Below are 27,754 nucleotides of genomic sequence, written 5' to 3'. Positions count from 1 at the left end.
ATAGGGAATCCCAGAGCCTGGCCTCCATTGTAGCACCCTGGCTTCAGAGAACAAGTCTAAACACTTCTCTGCTTACCCTCTGTCTATGCTGTCTCCAGTTCTGCCTGAGCAGTAACATCACACCATCTTCACAAACAGGCCCTGGAGTGTCTGAATGCCTCAGTTTTGGAGTCTGGCTTAATGCTGAGGCAAGATGACTCAAAGAGAAAAACACTGCATAGAAAAATCTGATTTTATGATAACAATTAATAAACAAGAATCTCAAAGACCTAAGGTGTATAGTTTCAATGTGTTGCTATTAGATTTCAGGTGCGTGGTCCAGGTTTCAAACTAGTCCTGGAGATGAGAGACCTGAGGTTGAGGCAAAAGGTTGGAAGAAGAGATTTTTTTTTAAAAGGTTATTCTTTCCTGTCTCTGCCACATATAGGGTAAGCTTTTTGCAACTCCTTGAATCTTCGTTTCCTCGACAGTCTCTGGACGTGTTTCTCAGGTGTGCTCCACTGATGATTAGAGCTTCCAGTGCCCTTTCTTTGTAAAGTTCCTAGCTCTCCCTGAGGGTGTTACCACCACGACCCCCAAACATGCACTGTCAGCCCCTTCCTGATGTCAGTGATAATTCTTCCTCTTATATTTCACTTTTCTTTTGCAAAGTTGCCTATAAAGCCAGCTGAAGGTATGTCCCCTTCACCACTGTGTAGGTTGCCCCTATCTTTGGGGTTGCTATGTCCCAAGTCTCATGGTGCCACCATCATATGCCACCAACTCACTCAAGTTTCTTACCAGCAGGGGGAGGTTCTTCCCTTGGCCCCAATTCATCCCCTTTCATTAGTTCATTAATTCATGCAACAGTTACTTATTGATCACCCACTAGTGCCCAACATTGTGCCTGGTCCTCAGGATATATTAGTATAGTGTTCCTACCTCTAAGGGTATTATATTTGTGAAGGAATAAGAGATCACCAAGGAGTAAGTTATAACACAATGTCTGCAAAGTCTAGAAACATTGATGGATAGACATGATGTTATTAATAGAATCTGCAATCTGTAAAACAAAATACATCTATGCTTCCGATTGTCTGTGCACTGTGATGAGGGTCGATGAGGGAAGTACAGGATAAAGTATGAACGGAGAGAATAAACATCTCTTCTGTGCTGTCAGCTTGCTGTTACTATAACAAAATACTCGAGATAATAAAAAACATGGAAGGTTTATTTTGGCTTATGACTTCAGCTTTTGTTCCATGGTCAAAGAGCTCCATTGCTTTGGGGCTTGTGGTAAGGCAACACATCACAGCAGGGAGCATGTGTTGGACAGAGCTGCTCACCTTCTCACCTTATGATGGTCGGGAAGTAAAAAAAAACAAAGAAGAGAAGAGACAGACCACGGTCCCACAATCTCCTTCAAGGCCCTGAAACCTCCCTCCAGGCCCCATGACATTTTTTGTTTTTACCTTCCAGCAGCACCCTACTGAAGATCAGGGTTTGAATACATGGTAAACCCTTGGTCTTTGGTGTGGTGTTGCTGAAGAATATTCCAGATTCACACTATATCATCTCCTAAACTAATGGAAAGAGTGAAGGCCAAAAGAAGAGAAAATCTGAGACCTGAAGGATGAATCAGGAAGGCAGGCAAATGTGGGACTGCTGTGTGCAAGATCCTATGGTCAGTGTATTTCTCCATCAGCTCCTTCACAGGTACACCAGGGTGAGCGACAGTGGCCATGATTCTCCAAAAGTACAGTTTGCATTTATTTAGTTTAATCCTCGTGTTATATTTCAGTCTCCTCCTAAATGTGAAGACCCCAAGGGGGACCAGCTCAGCATCTTCAAAAGTATGAGGCACACTCTCTACCAAGGGCTTTCCCGTAAGTCCTGGGGAGGGGGCCAGCATCATCCAAAGACAGAGAGGGCACTTCCCTGCATCTGGATTCTCTGCCAGCAGGAGCTTTTTCCTGGCCTCTATATCCCACCTTGATTTCCATAGACGGTTCATTCTTAGAAAGGATCTGGTTTCTGTTTGAAGCTTCCTCTATCTGCCATCTGACAACTGTATTAATAACTACCCCATCAAACTCAGATAAAAATTAAATGAGATGATGTAGGTTAAAAGACTTCATAAACTGAGAAGCACTCTATAATTGGCAGCTATTATTATTATTACTATTGTTAAACTAATTACAATAGTTATTATTCCCACAGATGTTATGTTATTAGTCCAAGGTCACACGGGAAGCCTCCCACCCTACAGTAAGTGCTCAGAGGAGCTCGCAGCATTTCAAAGGTTCATTCTTCTGGATGCAGAAATCTCCCACACCAGGTATCTCATGCTTCCAGGACATCTGCCAAGCCACAGCACTGGGGCTCTGCTGCTTGGACAGCCCAGCTCCTTCACAGGTACACCAGGGTGATCGACAGTGGCCAGGATTCTCCAAAAGTACAGTTTACATTAATTTAGTTTAATTCTCGCATTATGTTTCAGTCTCCTCCTAAATGTATTTGTTTGCAAAAAGAGCCATGGGGGGAAGTTTAGCCCACAAATAAGAATATAATTATTACACAGTTTAGCAGCACCTGGGCGTCACCCGGGTATTCACTGGTGCTTGGCAATTCAATTGTCTCTCCTTCAAGACCATATTTAATAGGATAAACAATTTCTGCTAAATGCAATAAATGTGAACCTGGGCTGTCATCTCCATAATCAACTCAAATTTCCCATTAGAAGCAGTGGCTGTGATTGAGATTCAGAATTTAATTTGGCAGCGCTTGCCTGGATGTGCTGGTGTCGGCTTCATGGGAGCTTCCTGTCAACCCAAGACAACTGCTCTTCTCTGTCTCTGGGGAATCTTAAAAGAAGATAGATTATAACTCAAGAAAATTATACGGCCTCCGTATAATGAAAGAGATAAAACATTATTGGATTAGCCTGTTGAAACAACAGCAGACTGCAAGGCAATAATATTCAGCCAAACAAGGGGCCAGACCCGTCAGCTCCGTTGCAGGGAACACGGGTTGGCGGGAAGGCAGACACTCGTGGTACTTGGTGCAACAACCCCTGGGTGGCAAAAAGCAGCTCCTGCCCAGGGTTGTTCTATTGATCCCCTTCCAGGTAGCTGGTTGGACCAGATTGGTGGGTGGCAGGGACCAAAGCTTTGGTGTCATAGATGTGTTGATGTCTTGACCCAAAGCAGACTTTGGTCCAGACTTGGCTAAAATCTAATAGGTCAAAAATAAATAGGATGATTTGTATTGCATAAAGCCCTATTTAAGTGTGATCCATTTTGTTGTTGTAAAACAACATTATACCCCCAACTTATAAGAAGAACAGGAATACTGAAACATAAATGTTGATCACCAAATCAAGATTATCATGGCTACTATGTACCTTTGTGCCTCTAATGAAACCTAATGTTAAAAATTAGATCTGTTGACTCAGAAAATGAAAAATAAAATTATGTATAAACTGCATAAAAAAGAAATGAATAGGATGAATCAATCCACCTTTAACTGCGTTGTCTCCCCATCAATTTTACTTCAACAAATACACCTGAAATTCTTCAAGCAGACAGGAAGTGCCCAAGAGCAAAGAAAATCTGACGTGATGCTTTAACAGGATAGTGAGTGAGAGAAATAGAGTTTAAATGCCCACTTGACAAACTTAAAAAACAAAGATATTGGGTGTTTGGTAGCCTAGAGAGCAACAGTTCGCTTACTCTTCTCTTTAGCACCCTCTTTTCCCCTGCAAAGGTATTTGCACAAAAGCAAAGTAGAAGGTTCAGACAATGTCGTGGGGGAGGGTGGAGGAGGGGCCATACTGTACCTGGTCCAACAGACATCAGCTTGACATGTTTCCTCCTCCAGCTGCCATGATGGTCTTCTCTTTTAACTCTCTTGTGGAGTGGTCAATTTCCCTGACCCCTGGCTTTAGCTCAGGATCTTTTCTGGGCACCCAATATGTTCTTCCTTCAATAATCCCAATTCAACTCTGGCCCATAGTTCCTGCTTCCAAAGTGTACAGCCACACCCTTGATGTGGTCAGCATCAAAGTGGCCGAGGAATCAAGATCCACCCTCCTCAGAAGGCAGCTGGTGGAGATTGGTCAATAACACACACACTCTCTCTCTTCCTCCTTACACACACACAGAGTACTTTCTACTGCGGTGTGTGTGTGTGTGTGTGTGTGTGTGTGTATATATATATATATATATATATATATATATATATATATATATTTAACAGAAAGTTCTTTTAGCCAGATGCTCATTCGCTGAGAAGTAGGTAAGCATCATGCTGAAGAGTTTAAGCTTTAGAATAGAAGTTTGCAGCCCTGCTCGGCTGCTTTCTAACTATGGAAACTTGGAGAGAAGTCACTGAACTGTTCTAAGCCTCAGTTTCCCCAGCTGTCTAATACTAACATCTGCCTTATGAGGATGGACTAAATCAATCCCTGAGTCAGTGGCTGGCACATAGTAGTCAAACAATAAATACCAGCTGCTGTTATTATTATTGGACAAGACTGTGGATCTGTCAAGGTAAGAACAACTTAACAGCCATTCACCGATTAATTGTTAGGCACCTACTATGTGCCAATCACGGCTAGATGGTGGGGCTTCATGGTGAACAACTCCCTACACAGTTCCTGCCTGGTGAGTGAAATAAAATGATAGAGTAGGCAAAGTGAGATTTCAAGGAGGCTTTACTTCTTCAGGGAGCAGTGACTTTGGTTTAAACTCACTCTTTATTCAAATCAATAAATACATTTTACAAATCAACTTTGTACCGTAAGGCCTGGGTGGCCCTGCTTTCTGCCCTCAATCAGGCCTGGTGGGAGCTGGTGTGGGGTGAGTGCTTGCATCTTGAGGTCCAGAGCACACCCAATGGGAAGCCCACAGCTGGGCCACCTGCGGAAGCGCTCCCTCCCCTAACACCTGAGTGTTTCCCCAGCTGGGCCTGAGCAGGGCCTGCCCCCGTTTTGAGGAAGTGGATTGTTACACTGTCTTTGTCTGGTTTTATGTCCTCCAGAGCACGGAGACCACTGGGACCAGCAACTCCACTTCCCATCAGTGGGGATGTCTGTAAGAAAGAAGGTCAACTGACATTAATTAGTTCTTAAAACATTCTGGTGCACTATGGGGTGTGGTAGGGAGGAGAAGCCAAATGCCTTTAGGAAGCAGAGACTCTGGTCTCGCCCTCCAGTGGACAGCCTTTATCTCTGACTGCTGTATGTGACGTGCTCCCTCTCACCACAGGCATCCTTGCAGGCTGTCCTCCTGGGCCCTTGCCTCCTCTGTTCACCTGACCCCTATTCAGCCTTCAGATCTCAACACTGTGCATTTCCCCCAGGAAGCCATTCCCGACCCCTAACTCTTCACCAAGTCCCCATATTTCAAGCTCTTGAAGCATTTCACAGCAGTGATTGCAATAGAAACTTTAAATGTATTCATGGTACAATTCAAATGATGTTGACCTTCCCTCTCATGGTGCAATCGCTGCATGTCACCCATGAGCCTCAGCACCTAGGCAGATGCCCAGGAGATTCTGGGTGAGCACTTGTTGAGTGCATCCTTGATTGAATGGTTTCTAGCTCAGACACTGCTCAGCTGTGGGCTGCTGGGCCATTTATTTCTTCTCAACCTGTAAAACGGGAGCTCTGTTATCTACTGTGAGCCTGGTGTGTTAAATGAGGTAACAGCCAACACGGGTGCTCTCCACTCTTCAACACTTGCCTTCTATGCAAGGACTTTTGGGTTGTTGATGAAACTGGTGAATGATCAATAACTGCTATCATGGTGTAACACAGGTCTGCTTTGCCACTAATTTGAAGTGTAATTCTGGGTAAATTTTGTTATATCTCTGGGCCTCTCCCTATGCAAAATGAGAAAGTAGGAGTGGGGATTTTCCTAGGTCCTCCAATCAACAGAAATCCTGTGTGGTATGGATGTGTGCTCAATGGGCAGATCATTGCTTGGGACCTGGTTGAGTTGGGAAGAAAGAGAGCAAGGACTTCCTGAGCATTTCCCTAGGGAGGTGGTGGGTTGGGGACAGGGAGGCTTTCATATCAAAATCTATGGGGCCAGCCCCACCAATGCTGAACCTAGGTCCTCACATTTCCTGTAGGATCAGTAACCCACTGACTCTTAGTTTCTTCATCAATAAAATGGGCATATCAATTGTTTTGACTTCATGGTTGGCTGCAAGGTTAAAAGATTTGATGTATTCAATATACAAAGGAAACTTGTACCCTGAAACAAAGAAACCAGTGTTTGTCTTCTGTGACACTGTATCGGGCACCATTCTAAGTGCTATCAGGCCTCATCATAAAGTCAAGATGACTCTGTGAGGTACTTAATGCAATCATATTTCTTTTATAGATGAAGAAACTGAGGCACAGAGTAGACAAGTATCTTGTTCAAGGTCACAGTTATTAAACGATAGAGATGAAATCTGAACCCAAACGAAAGGGTCTCAGCAAAGTGCCTAGTGCACAGTAGATGCTCAATAAATGTTTCTTCTTTTCCTTGGATGTGCCATGTCTATTCTTCAGGGTATCATCAAAAAGGTAAAATAAAGAAAATTTTTTTTAAAAGTGGGAGAGGAGTAAGAGGTTGAGAACTTTTAGATAATCAACTGGTGAAAGAATTTGAGAGACAGAGGAATTTCACTTGTTAATTCAATATGTGTCACTGAGCAGTAACTGTAATAGGCCATGGAGACACAGACAGATGGGCTCTTACCCCTACTCATGGAGGCAGGGAGATCACAAACAGCACATGCCCCCAACACAGGGTGTAAGAGCTATGATGGATGTGTCCAAAGCCCCGTGGGCACCACAGAAGGAACTAATTCTACTTGGGGCATTAGAGGGATATTTGCCAAGGAGGAATATCTGTACTGGATTTTGAAGGTTGACTAGGAGTTCACTAAGTAGGAAAAGAGGATAAGCATTCCTGAAGACGCCAAGTCTAACTTATGAATGCCATGCCACATAAATCCTGTAAGCATGAAGAACTCTCAGTTGTGAAAATCAATGAAACACAAAAGGAGTCAGTGTGGATCTCAAGGTTCACGGTGTCCAGGCCCCTGCTCCTCATCCCCAGCCGACTTGTTGTTTGGAACTGTTCTCTAGAATTCCCCAAAGTTCCCCTTTTCCAACTTACTCTCAAAGACTCCTTACCTTCTCCAGAGGTGACCTCACAGGCGGGGCCTTGGAAACCCAGAGGGCAGATGCAGTCACAGCGTGAACCTGAGGAGACCAGGTGGAGAGAGTATGAAAAATACCATGTGGAGCAGAGCTCCCCAGCTCAGCCTCCCGCGTGGCATCTCCATTAGGTGAACACAGGGCGAGCACTGACTTGAATGGTTTGCGTCAGGCAGGTTCCAATGCAAGAATACCTGCTCCTTCCTGGAGGGCCCTTTGGTCATAAAGGATGTGTGGAGTCACCACGGGGAGGTACATGGGGTTGGTGAGGAAAAGTACTCCTTAGCTGACATTTGACCCATGTCTATAAGGCTTCAGGATCAGAAGTCCTCATGGAGACACAATCATCATTTGCCACAAGGAATCACCAGCCTCTGCTTGAGTACCCCTACAGATGGGGAACTCACTACCCTTACCTGGCTCACCCTGTCTTTAGCCAGTTCTGAGACTTTGGAAGTGCCTCCTCATGTTAATCTGTAATCTGTCCCCTTGGAGTTTCTCTCATCTGCTCCCACAGAATCCCGTTACAGGACTGTCCTTCAAAGGTCAGGCCCTTGGAACATGCCACTCTCTGGCACCTCCACTCTACAGTCTCAGGTTAGGATGCTTCTACATTCTAATTCTGTGCAAAGCAAGGAGGATTTCAGCAACCCCAGATCAAAACCTGGAGCTGATGAGCTGATCCACTTCCTGTGGAACTGACTCTCATGGGAGGTCAAATGTCAGCTCATGTCAGATGTGCTGTGGCAGGACTCCCAGGCTGGACCCCCTCACTACATCTGCTTTGCCCATATCCTTTCTGTCTGAGAAGTAGAAACATCCAGTTAGGCAATGGGAACAACTGGAATCCTCCTCCTGGAGAGCACTTCTCAGTCCCCTCTGCAGGGCTAGTTCCTTCCACCTGCACTAGGCCCTGACTCCAGTTGGCTCCCTGGTCTGGGGCTGGCTCCTCATGTCCTGTTTGGAGTGCTGAACTGGACTCTTGCTCAGAGTCTGACCAGCCCATCACCACAGGAGCAGAAGTTCCCAGCCCACCTTTCCTTCCCAGTTTGCCTCGCCCCTTGCAGCCACTCCAGACGTGACCCTTGAAGTCCACGGCCAATTTCTGCTGGGCCATCTTTGCTGCTGCCTTCCAATCTTCTTGCCATGTATTGATCAGAACATGCACAGAGGCTTCCTCCCACTCAGCCCAGGCCTTCTTCCTTGACAAGAAGAGGTTCTCTGAGTCTTTAGCCGTTCTTTGCTTTTGGCTTCAGCTAAATGCTATTGTCACCCACTGTGGCCCTGAAGGCTGGGACCTAGGTATGTTGATGGTCAGAGGAGTAGCTCCTGGGTGGTCTGCATTCTAACTTCTTCTGAAACAGAGTTGGGCAAATGGACCCAAAGCCAGCTTCCTTCAGATGATGGCTTCTAGCAGGGACCCTGGTGACCTGGAAGAAGTACCTTTCAGGACAGGAACTCCATTCCCTTGGCAGGGAGCACAGTGGCAGGAGCTGACTTCCCTCTGGAACTCCTCCAGAGCCTGCTTCATGTTCTGCCTCACTGTGCTGGAATAGGCAAAATCCGTGGCTGTCACCAGCTCATACAGAGGCTCTGCCTGGGAAGAAGGAAAGCATTTATTTGGAGAGAAGGCATTCATCACATTGAGGCCCAAAGCAAGTCTACCCAGGAATGGGCAGAGGGTCAGGGCAGGGAGATTGCCGGTGGACTCCTGCGGAACTGGACCGATGCTACAGCACCTGAATGGAGGCCCAATCCCTCTCTGCCTCCATGTCACCCAATACGTGCATGTGAACTCATTCAGATTCTGGCCAACAAACACTGATACCTACTAGGTGCTAGACACTGAACATTGAATAACATAATCTCCACTCTCTAGGAACTCAGAATCCAAACATACCAATCAGTGATTACAGATGGTCTGTGACTTAGAATTTTTCAATGAAAGTGACTCATATTCAGTACAAACGGTACTTTTAATTTTGACCATTTCCTGGACTGGCCATCTGCCATACAAAACTCCCTTGTAATCCTGGACAGTGGTGACAGCAGTTCTGAGCCCAGCTCCCAGACAGCCCTGAGGTCAGGAGGAGAACCTCTGACACTTTGCATCGCACTGTGTGGCCAGGCTAGGATGCTCGGCAGGTTAGGGATGTGAGATGCATTTGTGACCTAGGATACTTGTAATTTATGAAGGGTTTATCTGGACATCGCCTCATGGTAAGTTGAGGAGCATCTGTACCGTGTGGTGGTTACAGCCACCTCACAGGAAATGGGTGGCGAGGCGCAGGTGAGACAGGAAGGACTGCATGTTCATCTGTCTTTGGTGAGGAGGTGACTTTCTAGCATGTTTTTAAGAGTATTTTAGAATTATTGTCCCCACATCACTCTCCCTTCAAACCTACAGAATCATTTCCGTCATGTCAGAGCCACAATCAGGAAGCCTCTCCTGAGCTCTAAAGCTCACCGAGCACCTTCCTTCCACTAAACACTTGGGATACTCATCTGGTACAAATTCTGTCTTTGAGTAACTTTTTTAAAAATGTGGCATTTATACACCATGGAGTATTACACAGCACTAAAAAATGACAAAATCATAGAATTTGCAGGGAAATGGATGGCACTAGAGCAGATTATGCTTAGTGAAGCTAGCCAATCCCTAAAAAACAAATACCAAATGTCTTCTTTGATATAATGAGAGCAACTAAGAACAGAGCAGGGAGGAAGAGCAGGAAGAAAAGATTAACATTAAACAGATACATGAGGTGGGATGGAAAGGGAGAGAAAAGGGAAATTGCATGGTAATGGAGGGAGACCCTCATTGTTATACAAAATTACATATAAGAGGTTGTGAGGGGAATGGGAAAATAAACAAGGAGAGAAATGAATTACAGTGGATGGGGTAGAGAGAGAAGATGGGAGGGGAGGGAGGGGGGATGGTAGAGGATAGGAAAGGTAGCAGAATACAACAGTTACTAATAGGGCATTATGTATAAATGTGGATGTGTAACTGATGTGATTCTGCAATCTGTATTTGGGGTAAAATTGGGAGTTCATAACCAACTTGAATCTAATGTATGAAATATGATATGTCAAGAGCTTTATAATGTTTTGAACAACCAATAAAAAAATAAATTAAAAAAAAAACAAACAAAAAAAATAAATAAAAAAAAATAGAAAGGATTCCATAATCTACATTACTTTAAACAGTTTAGAAAAATTATGAAAGTTAGAGATAGTGAAAGAGAAATCAAAATGGTTATAACCCTGAAAACATTAAACATACAAATAAAATACCACAAGTAAATTTACAGAGATAGACGAATTACTGAAAATGTGTTGAATCATCAACAATATTTTATTGTTCAAATTTGCCTGGAGCATGAAATAATTTACAATACAGTATATCTACACAAGACCAAGAAAGATAAAACAGAAAGCATGTATCTATTGAAAAAGACTCTAAAGTTCAAATTTATTTTTATCATTTATAGATATTGAGATAGCAATAATATGTGTTTTAATGATAGATGAAATATAAAAAAATAAAAACTTTAAAATTTTTAATGACTTCATACTATACCATAATAGAATACACTACTTTCTTGATAAAAGTAATTTTATTATACACACTCCTATATACCATTATGCTATTAAAGCCAAACAATCTGAATCCAAATGGAGTTTGCAGATTCTATTTGTTGCAGCTTATATATGAACATATAATTTTGGTAAAACAAAGTCATGAATTGTTATTTGTTATATTCCATGAAATCTTCTGAAGATTTTACATATACACATTTACATACTCACATATGTACATATGTGTGTGTTTGTATGTATACAAAAAAAAAAATTTGTACCAGATATTGAACCCAAGGATGCTTAACTACTAAGCCACATCCTCAGGGAGACCCCGGGGTCTCATGAAGTTGTTTAGGGTCTCTTTATGTTGCTGAAGCTGGCTTTGAACTTGCATTCCTCCTGCCTCAGCCTCCTGAGCTGCTGGGATTACAGGTGTGTGCCACTGCGCCAGGCTTGACTACTTCTTTATTGTCATTAATTTTTTTTTTTCATGTCAGAAGCCTCTTGATTTCTGCCATGACTAGACTGTAAGCTTGTGGAGTTTAGAGCCAGGCACTGCTCAGCTCTGTGTCTTGAGGATGCACTCTGCAGCTCAGTAAGGAAAATGCATGAGGGGGGTGGGATGCCTCTGTAGGGTGATGGATCTCAAGGTAATGGTTGTAGGCAAGGAGGAGCGCACACGGCTGTCAGAGACAGAGTGGCAGAAACAGGAGATGCTGGTCCCTTGATGGACTTCATAGTGAGCACGAGGGAGAAGCCACAGATGGATATGGTGCCACAGTTGAGACCATGATGAGAGGAACATTCCAGAGAGGTAGTTTAAAATGTTCAGTTCCAGGCTGGGGGTGTCGTTTTGTGGCAGAACGCTTTCCTAGCATGTGTAAGACTCTAGGCCATTCCCACTAGAGTGTGTGCACACACAGACGCACACAGAGTTCAACTCCACTTGGCTGAAGTGTCAGCTCCTATCCAGAGCCAGGCTCCTCTCCAGATTTTGTTTGTGATCCTGACCCAAACCAGCTCTGGAGAGCTTAGGGTCTGTCTAAATGCAGGCAATCATGCTTAATAGAAGCCTCCAGAGGGAAGAAAATTGCTTCCATTTCTTAATGCATCCGATGCTGACCTTCGCTCCAGTGGGCAAAGCAAGGCAAGCCCCTCGGTGGTCCCATTGTCTCACTGCTTTGTGGTCAATGAATTGATCCAGAAGCTGCTTGCAGAGTGGTCCAGCCTGCTGGCCGCACATGTTGGGGGCTAGGAGGGAGGAAGGGGGAGCTTGTTTTACACCCGTGAAGAGCTCCTCCAACAATCTGCCTTTGCTTCCAAGCACCGTGGAAGACCACCTTCACCTCCGTGGTATCTCCCTGCAAACTCCGAGACTGCTTCCAGGGAGTGAGGCGAGTCAGCAGCCAAACCCCAGTCAGTCTTCCACATACACTATGCTCCAGCGGCCATGTGGGGGTTGACAAACAGACCCATGCCATCCTCACATGGCAGTAATTATTAGCCTCGTTTTCAGACAAGGGTAGGTAAATTGATCGAAGTCACACAACTCATAAAATGGCATCACGAGGATGCTAATCCAAAGCCTGTGTTTTTCCTGCTTGTTTGGGATGACAATTGATTAAAAAAAAAAAAAGGCTTAGTTATTCCCCCCAGGGTTCTTATAAAATTTTCAGACTCCAGTGGTTTGCTTTGGAACTCATCAGCAACTCTGCAGAATTCCCCATCTCCTTTTTAAACTCTTATGTCAGTGTGTCCATTCTTAGATTCACTGTTTCTTTTTGCTTTTTTCCCTTCTCTCCTCCTTCCTTTCTCTCTCCCTTTCCCTCCTTTCCTCATCCTCTTTCCTCTGCACCTCTCAATTCGAAATATTCAATTGGTCCTTGGGTCCTTGACATATCTAGCCTTGCAAACATTTTATTTATCCCATTGCTGGAAGGAGATGATGTTAGTAACTGCTCAACTCCATGCAGTTCTTTCTCTAGAGTGGACTGTGGCTCTCTTCTGCATAACAAATGGCTGTTACCATAGCTAGCATCTCTAAACTGCTCAGGGTAACACTTGACACACACTAGCCAACAATCTTCACAGCCACCTTGGGAGTGGGTAGTCTTCTATTTCCCCATTGTCCAGATAAAAAAGCAGAGGCACAGAAAGTTAAGTAGTTGATGGAAGGCACATAGCCAGTAAGTGGCAGGAAGGAATTGAACTGTTAAGATGTCCTGCTCTGTTTCCTGTAGTGATTCTATGTCGACAGGTGGATGACAGATATTTACACCCAATCGGTGCACGAGTGCAATTTTATAGCCCACTTTTTTTTTTCGCTTACTATAATATGAACATTTCCCCACATGATTCAGTAGGCTTTGATAAAATAAATGCCTTTTCATGACTTCAGAGCTTCCTGCTGTATGAATCACAATGTATTCAGCTCTTCCATGGTTGAGCCTTTGAGATGTTTCCTTTTTTCTTTTCCCTTTTGCTACTACAAATAACCAAACCTGACATGTCTTTCTACTGACATCTTCATCGACTTTTCAAATTAGTTCTTTGGTAGATTCTTGCATTTGGGGTTACTGGATCTAAAGCTACAAAGGTTTTTTTTTTTTTTTTTTTTGAATATTTTGGAGGTATCTGTTTCTGTTCTTTTCCTAAAGAGTTGGACCAAATTATATTCCCACCCTGTCACTCCCATTGGCTTTGAATATAGACTTTTAACCTTTGTCAACTTGATAGGTTAAAAAATAATTTATTGTACTTGTTACTTTAGGTTTTATATTTATTAAAGAGGTTAGCTTTTGCGTATCAGCCAACTGGGGTTTCATTTCCTTTGAGATGTTTCTTTCTTATAAACTGTATCATTTCTCACATATTAAGAATTCCACTTATGGCAAAATATGCATTATTATTATTATTATTATTATTATTATTATTATGCTGTCTGCCACTTAATTATACTCAATTGTACTCATAGTTTCCTGGTTTGAAATTCAGAATTTATTTTGAGGGGTGACATCTATCAGTTCAAATCTGATATCATTTTACCAGGCAAGTGCTAGTGTATCGTATTTTAAATTTTCTCTTGATTGGAGTAATTTGCTTTTAGAAATCTATAAGTGATTTTTCTTTAGAAAGATATGATGGTCATTTTAACCGATTACTGAGTATTTCAGCTTCTTTCCCTTCTAGGCATCTGGTGGGGCTACGGTTCTTCAGAGGCAGGTTTGCACACAATAGGGCTGCCTCCTTAAAGCCAGGTTTGCAATGTGAGTTGTTCTGACCAGTGAAAGGCAGGTAGACGACTGTCTTCCAAGCAGAAGCTTTCAGAGTAGAGGGAGGTGACTTCTTGCTCTCCCCTAACCGTGCTGTGGTGATCTTGGGATCACATGACAAGATAATCCCCTCATTTGGATCCCTGAGTGACCACCTGGAGCAGAGTCTTTCAACCAACACTTCTTGGAGATGACATGGATGAGAAATAAGCTTCTATTGGACTAAACAACTATGATTTGGGGGTTATTTCTCTGCAGAAAGATCTAGGCTATCCTGATCTCCATATGAGCACTGTTTACTACCATATTTTTTTTTCCTTCTATCCTGGGTGTGCCAATGCTCCTGTGTATCAGCCTGGGTCCCAGCCCACAACCTAGGTTCCCTGACTACTGCAGAAATGTGCATGGATGATAGACCTTGTGAGTAGGATTGCCAGTTAAATATAGGATTATCAGTTATATTTGAAAGTCAGATAAACAACAAATAATTCTGGGGGGATATGTATATTCCATGCAATCTTTGGGAAATGCTTACACTAAAATAAATTTATTCCTAGTCTATCCAAAATTCCAATTTAACTGGATAATCCTGAACTTTCCATTTGCTAGATTTGGCAATCCCTTTCTGGGACTCTTTCATTATCTCAAAATGTCTTTGAAATTCTTTACCCATTAAAGACCATTTCACCGGGTAACAAAATTTTCCTTTAAGACCTAATAGTTGGTGCTCTCTTCTCTTCAGGCATTTTCTGCTGCAAATACTTCCAGGACCATTTGACTTTGACTCCTGTCGATTATATTTGTTCCTAAAAGTAAAGCATCCCTCCAGGATGGGTTTCAGGATCGTTTTGTTTTCGGTACTTTCACTTAGTTTTCAGTGAGCTGTTCATTTTGTATTATCAGCTCAGGGAAATTTCTCCTATTACATGCCTGATTAATGTGTCCTCACATTTAATCTTGTCTCTTTCTCAGGCAGGAGTCTTTGTGTTTTCAGTTTCCACTTCTGTACTCCATCCATCATATTTCTTTTCTGTCATTGTTTTAATCTCTTTGTCTTTTGTTTCTGCATTATAAGAACATTTTTTTATAGCACTTCCACATCACTGACTCAATTTTCTGCAGTGTCAATTCTGTTCTTTATAGTTTCCAATGTAGGTTTTAATTCTGCTATTGTGCTTCTGGTTCCTACATTCAGCCACTTTCCTTTTATCTGATTAGTGTCTAAACATCTCAGTTTCTATTTTTATTTCATAAATTCTTCATTTTCTTGAATTTTATTATCATCACAAAGCAACACATTTAAAAATTTCTTTCTGTTTTTCCACCTTACAGACAAACGCTCATTTTCTGCATCTTGAACCTAATTTCGAAACTTTGTGTTCAAAAATCTCTTTATATGTCCGTATGTCTTAACTCTTCTTTGAATGAGGCATCACCTCTCCCTGCCGGAAGTTTACCAGCAAATAGCGTGAATGGGTGCTTCTGTGGGCTCCTTCCCTGTCTATCTGATATCTACTGAAATCCTGTTTCAGATCTTAATCTTAAGGACTCATGAATGTCCTCAAGTCTTAGCCAATGCTCATGTGCTTAGGAAATGCTTATCTAGTGAGCTCTGCTGTCCTGAAAATCAATCATCACCCCAGCTGCCTGGTCAGCAGGCTCTGCAGAGAAGAGTTATCTTGAGATACTGTGAAACCATCCCCAGTTTTCTCTTTCCAGAAAGAGTGCATGAAAGAGGTCACAGCTGGGGGTATGTTTGCAGCATGGGTTAGGAGGTATGGGGTAGGGGCACAGAAACACTCTACCTCCTTGCCTTCCCCTCTGCCTCAATGCTCCTGGAAAACATCTCTGACCTCCCCACCCCCACTCCTTCCCCACCACACTGCACACTTGACACTTGATGCTCTGATGTGCACGCAGCTAATGTTCAACCTTGCTGAGTGGCCAGGGCCTTCTTTGTGTGTTCAATTTTATTTTTTTTTTTAATTTGGATAAGATATTTCAGTTAAAACAAACAAACAAACAAAACCAGGAACTTATTTTCCCATAAATTCTCTGTTCTTTTCCATGCCCAGCTGTGATGCCAACCAATGTCACCATGGCATCAGTCAAGCCTAGATTTTTCTGGAGCTGCCTGTAACCCATGGCTGACTTCATCCTTCCTGTGATCACCAGCAACTATGTCCTCAGGGTCACTGCTGAGCAAGTGCAGAGGAGAGGATGTGAATGGCAGCCTTTTTGTTCTGGAGAAAAACCCTGCATTTGACATGCAAATGAAGATACTGGGGAAAAGTGCCAAGGTCTGGGACTGCAGAGTATCTTGTCAGAGCTCCAGCCTCTCAGTCCCCCTCCTTGACTCAAAAGGGACTCTCCAGGGGTTGGACAATGGCCCATCATACAGACACACTGTGGGTACCATGCAGAAGTCCCCACAGGCGAGTACGTACCTGTGCTGATGTGTGTGACAGTGTTTTTCTAACAAATGTCTTTCCAGTTTAAGGTTGTCAGACTCCTCTTGTTTGGAGTGACAGTTGGTTAGGATCATTATTTTTTTTTTCCCACTAAGCCCACATTATATACCATGTGTTCTCTAGCTGGTAGAAAACAATTCAAGTCTCCTCTCTGAACCTAGCAGAGCTTCTTGAGCAACTGAGGATGGATATACCTTCTCTTGATTTGATCAGTCATGAAAGTAGATAAACATACTTAGTTGGTAGACCATTGCAAATTAGAGGAAATAACACCCTTACAGCCCCTGGCTGAATGTCATGTACCCAGCAGGTACTCTGAATATGTTAGTTACTATCATGATGCCTCATCCTTTCCTGTAAGCTAGTTGTCCATGCGTGCATCTTACTGTTCATCCTAGACTGTATTTTCCATCTTGGTATCTTGGGTTTTCCTCCAGCACCTTCCTCACTTCCTGAACTATCACAGTGGAACTTAGCCACTGTTTGTTGGTTGAATGGATAAATGTTTAAATAAACAAATGACTGAATGAGTGATTCCTTGATGAAATGGAAAGAACATTAATTTAAGAAGGGTAGAATCAGAAGCTGGTTGCTAATTTCCTTTAGCAACTTAGGGACCCGAGGAGGGAGCCAGGGGTCTCTAGGTGGTACCAAGTCATGTGTTCTAATCTTTTCTTTCTGGATATCATTTCTGCTGTCAAGGATGTGCCTTAAGAGTTAGAGCCTGCATAGATCTCATCTCTGCATTCTATGCCCTGGCTCATGGTGGGCCCTCCGAAGCTGTGTTCTGATAGAGGCAAGGGTGAGTAGAGTGGCTGTGTGTACCTTGATTTTTGTGATGGCTGGGCTGTACTGCACGGCGTCTCCCCACTCCTGCATCAGGTCGGCTGTCGGCAACTCCTTGTAGGCCAGGGTGGTGATGTGCTCACTTGCTCCTCCTCGTACAAGGACCACCAAGTCCTCCACCATGGTGTTCCTCTTGTTTCTATCTGGAATGAATGGATAGGAAGGGCTGGAAATTCATCAGAGGATCCACTTTCACACCTTGAATTCACTGCTGCCCATTGAACAATTCGGGTACCATAATTTCTCTGGCTTGCTTGGGAGACGTGGGAGAACAAGACACATCCCTGCCTGCAAGGGAGGCATTGTGTATGGAGCAAAAGGAAAGCTCACCCAGTCACAGATCACACAAGCTGGGGGCAGGACAAGGAAGGGACATTTACCTTGAGCATCTTAAATGCCAATTACTAAGTTAGTGTATGGAAGATAGCTAGGTAGAGAGATGGATGATAGAAGGCAATAGATAGGTAAATAGAAGGATGTAAGGTAGGGAGGTAGGCAGATAAAAGGCAAATAGATAGATTAATAGATTGGGAAATGGTTGATAGATGATAGATAGCAAGCAGGCAGGCAGATATATCTTCCTCTAGGAAGTCCACCCTGATACCCTACACTGGATTCAGTCATGTCATTACTACTTTTGTTGATTGCTTACCTCTTAAGAGCACTGTAAAGATAGAGATTTAATCTAATTCATTTTTGCATGTTTAGCTGGCAAAAGTAGCTTGCAACACAGTAAGAGCTTGGTGCATTTTTGTTGGGTAGATTCCTGTTGAAAGTGAAATTTTTGCTGCCTTCAAAAGCCAGTGCTTAGCTTAAAAGGAGACTGGCACCAGGAGCTCCAGGGAGGGGGAAGTGATTATAAGCTTGGAAGTCCCATGCCCCTGCCTCTCACCTTTGATTTCATTCAGAATCCTGTTGCATTTATTTTCTGATATACCCAGTTTCACGTCGACTTTTTTGATGGTTACACCAAATTTGAAATTTTCTTTGGCACAGTCATGGACATCATTAAGAGAAAAATCTGAAGGAAGCAAGGAAAGAGGTCTATGGTCTAAGAGGTAATTCACTCTGTCCCTTCCCCTGTGATGACTCTAGAGGCCTAACCCTTCCCAGATGTCACAGGGACTTGGGTCACCACCATGATGATGGAAAATACAGGCAGCTACTGGTAGCAGAGCAGAGGCTTTATAAAGATCCTCAACTTTCGGGTTCAGCCTCCTCCTAAGACAGGATTTTTGCTGCCTTCAAACTCAGTCATCTCTAAGAATTTCACTCCTTATCATGCCAGTAGGTAGTGATTCAGTGAGTACAGAGGTTGCTGCAGCCTGGCCACCTTCACTAACCCATGCTTCTTTAATGTTTAATAAAATAGGAAAAACTTGTTACTAGTAAATTGAAGAAATGCATATACAATGTCTGGTATTGTACTTCGCAAAGAAAAAGGGACATTCTCCCTATGTTTCTTCATATTTGGACTCTTGCCTACTTCTCCCTAATTCTCCCCCAGGCATCCTCTCCTAGTCTTGCTGAAATCTCAGATACGACTTGAAGGCAATTTCAGTAGCCCTGTGAGGCTGGTACAGAGAGACAAGAGCAACTTTAACCACTAGGATTTCCAGAGATATGGGTCCAAAGCATATTCCTGAAACAGGAATCCCCTGCAACATTAGCAGGTGTTACAAGAAAGAGTGCTTCTGTGGTCATGTACATGTGACCTCATAGAGAGGTGATTTCAATGCAGGACACTGGTGACACTCCACAAGTGAGAGTCACCAATCATACATTGTCCTACAGTTTTGGAACCACTGATATGGAGGAAGGTGCTCCTGATCTTGGCAAGACTGAGGTTGTGCTGACATAAATTTACATTATATACCATGTGTCCTCTTGCAAGTACATTGGATTTATAACTAAGCCCTGGCTCTGCCACTGAAGTCTATGTAAGGGTTTCACTGTGGGATTGAATACAGGATTGGAAAGCAAGACTCAAAATGGAGACATTCCCAGTTGGAAAGATGTCAGATATCTGCCTAGAAGGTGGATTATAGGGGCGGGATGGGGGTTGGATACTAATTGGGAGACTATAATGATAATCCGAGAACTTGTTACTGAAAGTGTGATCTGTGGACCAGCAGCAAGCATCAGAATCATCTTCAGGCTTATTAAAAACGCAAAATTTCAGATCTCACTCCAAAGCTACAGAATCAGAACCAACTTCTTATAAGATTTGTCCATAATTCACATGCCCATTACATTTTGAATGTGAAGCCCTAGCCTCAGAGTGAGTTCACAGTAGTAATAGTAAAAACGGGATTGGAGGTATAGCTGAGAGAACTTACTAATAGATTGGAAGGAAAGAAAAATAATTGAGGTTGACTCTAGGCTTGAGCCACTGGTTAGATGATGGGATCATTTCTGAGATGTGGAAAAACATATTGGGTGGGGGGAATATTCCAAGTTTTCTTTGGAGCATGTTAAGTTTGTGATGGTTGTTAGATATTCAAGTGGAGTTACCAAGGAGGCATTTCAACGTAAAATAAGCTGTTGGGTACAGGTAAAATTTATATACTTATCCAGGATAAATATATAAATTAGGAGCTATTTGCATGTTAAAGGTATTTAGAGCCATGAGACTGGATGTGACCAGACAGAGAGAGTAGGTATATAAAAGATTGACATTAACAAGTCCAAAGAGGAGGAGAAAGCTGTAAATGTGACAGTGTCAGTGTAGTCCAATAGGCAGAAGGAAAACTGGAAGACCAACTTCTAATCTTCCCCCAACCACCGGTATGAGAGTCTTCCCATCAACCTGTCACTCATGTGCCCCGTCAGGCAAGCCACAGTCCCTCAGGCGGTGTACCTGCTCTCTCCATGGCCTCTTGGTTCAGAATGAGCGTGTATTCATAAATGCCCCCAAGCCCAGCCTCTGTGATGTAGTGGGTCCCAAAATCGCGGAAGAGGTCTCTGTATTCCCCATAGCTGTACTCCAGGGGCAGGAGCTTGACTTGCTGAAGGAATTCATGATGGAGCATGAGGTTTCTGGATTTCAGCTTGTAATGTGCTCCTTCAAGGTCAGCGCGTGCGTGCAGAAACTTACTTTTCTAAATGAAATACCAACATGGGAAAACCAGACCTTTAAAGTTAGGAATCTGGAACGAGAAGATGAACTTTACAAATACCAGCCGGTGTTCTTAGCCCAGGGTCACCAGTCTTATGATTCCTTTAGGATATTTGAGAGAAGACGGCCTCTTTGACAAGTTTTGCAATTCTCATGAATATCCTGATGTCCTTTCCAGCTTGGGAAAGCTTGCTCTAAACCCCTCTCCTGACTGCAGCACCTTGGGACTGTGAAGGGTAACCAGAAGCAGGTGCAGCAGAGCACAGCTGGGGCACACGGGCTGCTCTGAAGGGAGCAGGGTTTGCTAATTTGCCAAAAAAAAAAAAAAATCTATTTGCTTACGTCTTTTAAAGTGTGTGAAGAAAAGCCACCCAAGAAGGTAAAAATGATAGGGCTGGGATGTAACTCAGTGGCAAAGCATTTGCCTCGCAGTCGCAAAGCCCTGGGTTTGATCCCCAGTTCCAAAAAAAGATTAAAAAAATTAAAAAAAAAAAAAACCCCAAACAACACGACAAAAAGTAAAAATGGTGTTTTAGGAAGGATAGATATGGTAGTGTGTGGCAGGAGTTGGCAAACTTCAGCCTGCATCAAATCTGCTGTGTGTTTCTGTAAATAAATCTTATTAGAACACAGCCATTCCCGTGAATTTATGTACTGGCTGTAGCTGCACAACAGCAGCGTAGAGTAGCTGCAACAGAGACCCTAGTGTCCTGAAAAATCTGAAATACTTCCTTTCTGGTCCTTTAGAGAAAAAGTTTGGTGTCATTTAGGTATGGGAAAAAATGAAAGTTAGATACCAGAAAAAGTATAAGCCTCTGGGAGGTATTCCTACCACCTGGGGTGAGAGGTCCCTCTCCTGGGGTGTAGGCAGAGGAAATGGCCAAGGGTAGAAGATATCTGTGAGGCCCATTCTGCTCCAATCCTGAAACCCTCAGCTCTGTGAGCCCTGAAGCGCTGCCTGTGGCTATCCCCCTTCCTGGCTTGATCTCACCCCTGCCAGGGGCTCAGGACTCATCCTTCTCCCTTTCCCCCACCTACCAAGCAATCAATAGGTACTCTGCTCATGACTTTCCCGAAGCTTTTTAAGTTGTGTCTCCTCTTTATGTGTTTATAAAAGTTGTCAGAATCAAAATGGAACAGATTGTGTGTCAACCTTAACAAAAAATAAATAAATAAAACTGAGAGTTATTAAAGAAGTGTCCTCATGCATGGTTGCCTAATAGTAGTAAACTATCCCAAAGACCCTGCCAGAATCACAACTTTGTGCAAAGGCTACATACAGCCTGACACAGAAAACATACTCCATCAAGGACATTTGACCTGCCATGGTCTCTTCCACTTTGGATTGGTGCCTCCTACGTTATGGATCCTTGAGGTCAAAGATTTTTGTTTTAAAATATCATATGTAATCCTGCTCATGATGGCTTGAAAATGCTTCCCCCAATCTCAACCTCCATGAAAGCCCATCTAGCATGGGATGACACTCGTACTCCATTGCGGTTGGCCTCTTCTACTTGACCTTGAGCACCGCAGGCAAGAGAAATTTATCACATATTTTATGGAGCACTGGGAGAGAGGAGTTAGAAGGCTCTTATGTCATGTGGCAGTCATACATCTTTGAGGAGATGGAAATGCTAATTGCCCTGAATTGATCATTACACATTGTATATTTGTACCAAATTATCACACTCTACCCCATAAATATGTGCAATTAAAAAAATTACAAAATATAGTTTTAAATGAGGAAAAAACCATGTGACAAATGTCTCTAGGTCCCAAGTCTCTAATGCAGTGCCTCATTCAATGTCAGCATCTTCTAACTGGCAGTTTGAACAGGGAGGTGAGTGGGGAGGAAGAGGAGAGAGGCCGGGGGACAATGAAAGCCACCCACTGCTCCCCTCCTGGCGAGGCAAGTTCCTTTCAGTCAGTCCCATCCTTCATTGCTACAGTTTAGTCTTGAACACCTACTAAGTGCCATTTGACAGTCTCTGTCTTGAAGCAGTGCACATCCCAGAACATGAGGACAGAGAAGCCAAGACATTCACAGTCTAACTAGTAGTGACTATCCACTTCCTCCTGGTTAGTATTTCAGCAGCAGGGACTCAGCCCCTCACCATTTTTTTTTTTCTCTCATATGAATCACTCTGGTCTTTCAGTTTTGATCTCTCCCCAACCCCCACTCTGATTCCTTTCCTATCGTATCATGCCCAGGTTGAAAATTCTCAGTGGCTAGGGATAAAAATGCACCTTCCTCTCCCTGGAACTCAAGATTCTGATTCAACTCTGCCCTCACCTGCTTCTCCAACATTCTATTCACTGCTGCCCCTCCCTTTACTATTTTTCTATCATCACTGGATTTGTCCTTTACCTTTGGGCAACAGGGCATAGACGACAGGGTTAGACGCAGCATTGGAAACACCTCTCTGCAGCACACGCATATGAAGGCGCGAACTGGGAGACAGGAAGACTGGTTAGTGGAGCGGAGCAGGAGATGGAAGGACCTGGGCTGATTCAGATGTAGTAGGAGTTAGGGTTAAAAAAAAAAGTAACAGAGAGTGGTGCTGAAGGACTGGTTACCAACAGATATGGGAAGGAAGCAGAAGGGGGAGCCAAATATGATTCTGCAGTTCTTAGCTTATAAAAGTGCCAGGGGGCAATGCCACTAACATAGGCTGAAAACTCAGTAGGTAGAGATGACCTTGGAGCGTGGGCAAGGCAGCCAGGTGAGGGGCTCAGGAGAGTGGATGGGGCAGTGCCGGAGTTCACAGAGAGGGTGGAGCAGGGATGAGGGCTCACGGCTGGTCCCCGCAGAGGAGCAAGTGAGCAGCAGATCACCCAGGGCGACAGCAGGGTGAGGAGGGAGTGAAGTAAAGAAGAGGCAGGGATGCTGAACCCAGAACGGAAACTGATAAGGAGCAGGAAGAAGGCAGGAGAAAGAGGAAAGAAATGGTGCCATCAGTGTCACCACAAGGCCCCGAGAAGTTAGAGAAGAAGTCTTGGGTGATATTAGAGAGATGGATTTCAATCTGAGTGTCTGTGACAGAAGTCAAATTGGAGTGGGTTAAAAAGTCTCTGGAGGTATTTTGGTCTGGCAAAGCTATATCCTAAGATTTCTGAAAACCAGAGGAAAAACCTTATTGAAAACCAATAAAACTATCTCATTCCAGTCCAAGTGGCAATTATCAAGAATATAACATGAACAATAAATGTTGGTGAGGATCTGGGGGAAAAATACACTCATACATTGCTGGTGGGATTACAAATTGGTGCAACCAATATGGAAAGCAGTATGGAGTTTCCTCAGAAAACTTGGAATGGAACCACCATTTGACCCAATTATTCCACTCGTCAGTTTATACCCCAAAGACTTAAAATGAGTGTACTATAGTGACGCAGCCACATCAATGTATACAGCAGCTCCATTCCCAATAGGTAAGCAATGGAACCAACCTAGGTGTCCTTCAACAGATGAATGGATAAAGAAACTGTGGTAGGTGTACACATTGGAATATTACTTAGTCATAAAGAAGAATGGAATTATGGCATTTGCCAGTACATGGATGAAACTGAAGACTGTCAGGCTAAGTGAAATAAGCCAATCCCCCCAAACCAAAGGCTGAATGTTTTCTCTGACATATGGATGCTAACACACAATAAATTGGGGGCAGGGGAAGAATAGAAACTCATTGGATTAGACAAAAGGGGAATGAAAGGAAGAGAGGGAAGATAAGAATAGAAAAGGCAGTAGAAGGAATTGGGCATAACTGTCCTGTGTTCATATATGAATAAATGAGCATTGTAACTCCACACCATGTGCAACCACAAAAAATGGGATCCTAATTAGAATAAGTTATTCTCCAGTTATGTATAATATGTCAAAATATACTCTACCGTCATGTATATCTAGAAAGAACAAATAAAACAAAATAAAGAGATAAAAATTTTAAGAGCCATAAAAAAGGAATTACAGAAAGCTTTTATTGACCCTTCTAAAAAATTAATGTCACACCAAACTATTTGCTTACAAAATGAATTTCAAGACAACAGAAATTCCATTGATTGTGAGGACTGGGAGTAATGAGGAATGCAGGCACATCTGTGGGCATGAAATTTCAAAGGAACACATGTAAGTTTAAAAGCAACAAATGGATACTTACCGTATGAGAAAATCGTTTGATTCTGCTAATATAATGTTTGCCTTGATTGCTTTTCTCATTAATGTCAAGTTCAACTATTTTAGGTATTTTAAAACCAAAGCTGAAAGAAGATTTTGCAGTAAATTTCTCTGTGACATTGTGCTCAAAATCTGAGTATGATTCATATTCAGTTAGTGCAAATTCATATTTCCCTTGAGTCTAAAAGAAGAGAAAAGAAAACATTTTTTTTTTCAAATTTCCTTTTACTCAAATCAGTTCAGTACATCCCATCAGATAGCCCCTGTATCCCTACAGTGTGCTAGAGCTGGAATAATTGCTCTGGATTCAGAAAAATCAGGGAAAATTTGAGTTTCCGCTCTCGGGGCTCTTGATTCAGCAGGAGAGACCTATTCCGTAGTAGGGTTCATACACAGGAGTTAGTGCTTGATTTGGATTTTGAGTGGCAGAAGTGTGGGGGACTATTCTGGGCTGTGGATTTGGCTTGAGCGTGGTGTTGGGAAGGTTTCAGGAACTGCAATGATGCTCAGGCCATTGAATCAGAAAATGCAAGAATGAGGGATGTGGACAGGTGTTGTGAGAGAATGTGCTGGTGTCACAATGTTGAAGCTTTTGTGTTACTCATGGCAAGCCTGAGGGCTTGATGCAGAGAAGAGCCAACAGAAAAAGCAATGGAGCTGGGCATGGTGGCCCACGCCTGTAATCGCAGCATCTCAGGAGGCTGAGGCAGGAGGATCTTGAGTTCAAAGCCAACCTCAGAAACTGTGAGGCGCTAAGCAACTCAGTGAGACTTTGTCTCTAAATAAAATACAAAATAGGGCTGGGGATATGGCTCAGTGGTCGAGTGCCCCTGAGTTCAATCCCTGGTACACACCCCCCCCAATAAAAAAAAATGTATGTATGGGAGCCTCAGGAAGCTCCTGATGGGATAGCATGGAGACAGTATGTCCTGCCTGGCCTGGGACCTGAGCCTGTATAACGAGTGGCTACGCCAAGGGCTCCCTCTTAAAAATGGAGGATGTGGGGCAGACTGGGCACCTTGGTGGAGGGTGTGTTTGGCTCTAGGCTATTTTCTTCTTTTTTGGCCAATAAGTTTTAGGAGCTGGGGGAAAAGGAAGAAGAGAAGCAGCCGAGAGGGAGTAGCCTAACCTCCAGAATTGTGTAGATTTAGAAATGAAGATCGCCATGAGATCCTCTAGCCAAACCCTCTGAGCAAACAGGCCCAGAGTGGGGAAGGAGCTTAGTGTAAGGTAAGCCTGGGACCAAGCGTGCTCTCGTCTGATGGCCGACAGCAAGTGTGTGCGTCACGGTAACACAGTCTATTCTAAACCCCACTCCGTGAGCTGAGCTTCAAGATGTGCACAGATGAATTGTAAGCACATGCTTGGATTGTGTAGCATTTTATAACTTGAAATGTTTAGACTAACGCCTGTTTTAATAGGCAAGCACTTGTTGGTCACAGTGGGAGTAACAAGAGTCAACAGGGACCTACCATTAAACCAGGAGCTGGGCTAAACCCATACATACATTCTTGGACTCCTCTCCTTTTTGCACACAGAGCCTTTATGACTTCCACGTTAAAGATAGGAAAATGGGGGCTCCAAGAACCTAGGACTACAGGGTGGCCAGCGGATGAGGCACCAAGCCTGTGTGACTCCAGATTCTGAGCTATGCCTCTGCCTTCGGGGGAGCCATTGGTAGGCTGCTGCTATCTCCACTGTGTACACATGTCAGTCATCCTCAGTGCAGTGTCCTGAGGTGGGGATCACCCACTTCACACAAGAAGAAACTGAATTCAAAGACAGAGTGATATGTCCCAGGCCACACAGCTAGAGGTTGCCGGGTCCTGATCCAGTGCTCCTTCACTGTCCCGCAGGCTGTCCCTTACCTGGGGGGTGAAGCTTTCCACGTTGTAGGGCTTCCTAAAGTTGGTGTTCAGAATATAATGTGGGGTGCATCCACCAGCGTAATACCTGTGATCAAGAACTGGGCCCTCCAAACTGTTGGTGAACAAATTTATCCTGTAAGAAAGGCAGAGAAGGGTTGGGAAGGTTAGATTTCAGGTTGAGACAGCTTAACAGGCAGACCCTCCCTGATAACCCTTAGGAACTGAGATCTGATTTTTGTTTAGAGAGAGGAATTCCATTAAGGGTCCCTGTTCCCTGTCCCATCATGCATCAATTACAACGATGTGTGTGATAAGAAGGCCTCATCCTTCCACCTACAGATTCAGCAGCTACAAAAGGTGGCAAGAAGGTTTGGTGAGTACCAGACCCGTTTGGCCCTATGTGACCTGGCTCTTCTGACCTCACCTGAGGATCGGGCCAACTTAGAGATCCCCAGAATCTTGGGAAACACACTGATTACAGGCACATCCTGGGAATCCATTCCCTCACTAACCACTTAGGAGGCTCTCCGCTAGCCCGGCCAAGGCTGAGGCCTATGGAGAAAACCTACCACGCAAATTGTCAGTGGGACTTGAGGGGAAGGGTTATAAAGTGCCTGACACGGTCACATCATGTGTGTGAAGAAAAGGTTCATCCCTGCCTTGAAGCAGCCATAGCAGTTTCCTTGTACAGCATTGCTAAGCTGGTCCTCCCGTGGCCCATGTCCATGGGATGTACTTCTGCAGCCACTCAGAAATGTCCCCAGAGAGCAGCCACAGGCACCCATTTACAATAGCCTTTTATTTTTTCTTCCAGAAAGGAAAGCATGGAACTGTTGGTTTCAGCCCCTTATTTCTCTGTTTTCCAGATTTCCATTCAATTTGGGGCCTTCCTATCTACAGAGTAAAGAGACAATCACTTACCCACTGGCCAGACTGCCAATCGCCCAATATTGTTCCATTTTGTGCTGACATTTTTTATAAATCCTTCTACAATTTGCCTCATCTGACTGGTCTCCACAGTCATTGTCCCCATTGCAAAGAAGTCTGCGGTTGACACACCTCCCTGGGATGGAGAAAGAGGATTGCCGTGATCATGTGGCAGCTGAGTGATAAGTGCTACCAGCTTCCAGACACAGGGTTGGGACTTTCATGTCTGTTTTGATGAGTTCTCATGTATCAGGGCAGATTGGCAATGAATTATAATATAATATAACATAATATAATA

The 27,754-nt window shown here is 43.6% G+C and overlaps 1 protein-coding gene across 1 annotated transcript in view; it reads right to left on the bottom strand.

Annotated features, from left to right (window-relative positions):
• Window positions 1-4,675: 4,675 nt before the first annotated feature.
• C8b (complement C8 beta chain) overlaps window positions 4,676-27,754 on the bottom strand; it is a 36,951-nt gene continuing 13,872 nt past the window's right edge. Inside the window, exons 4-12 of the mRNA XM_015484936.2 lie at window positions 27,451-27,592; window positions 26,530-26,662; window positions 24,645-24,842; window positions 20,230-20,470; window positions 18,262-18,390; window positions 17,349-17,512; window positions 8,639-8,792; window positions 7,172-7,240; window positions 4,676-5,070 (exon numbers count right to left, since the gene is read on the bottom strand). Coding sequence (XP_015340422.1) covers window positions 4,919-5,070; window positions 7,172-7,240; window positions 8,639-8,792; window positions 17,349-17,512; window positions 18,262-18,390; window positions 20,230-20,470; window positions 24,645-24,842; window positions 26,530-26,662; window positions 27,451-27,592 — 1,382 coding nt within the window. The 3' untranslated portion in view covers window positions 4,676-4,918. The remainder of the gene's footprint in view (window positions 5,071-7,171; window positions 7,241-8,638; window positions 8,793-17,348; window positions 17,513-18,261; window positions 18,391-20,229; window positions 20,471-24,644; window positions 24,843-26,529; window positions 26,663-27,450; window positions 27,593-27,754) is intronic.

Source organism: Marmota marmota, unplaced genomic scaffold, assembly GCF_001458135.2.
Source record: "Marmota marmota marmota unplaced genomic scaffold, marMar, whole genome shotgun sequence".
Lineage (NCBI taxonomy): Eukaryota > Metazoa > Chordata > Mammalia > Rodentia > Sciuridae > Marmota > Marmota marmota.
Note: the sequence above shows the minus strand (reverse complement) of the source record. Positions and strands in the feature narration are given on the sequence as shown.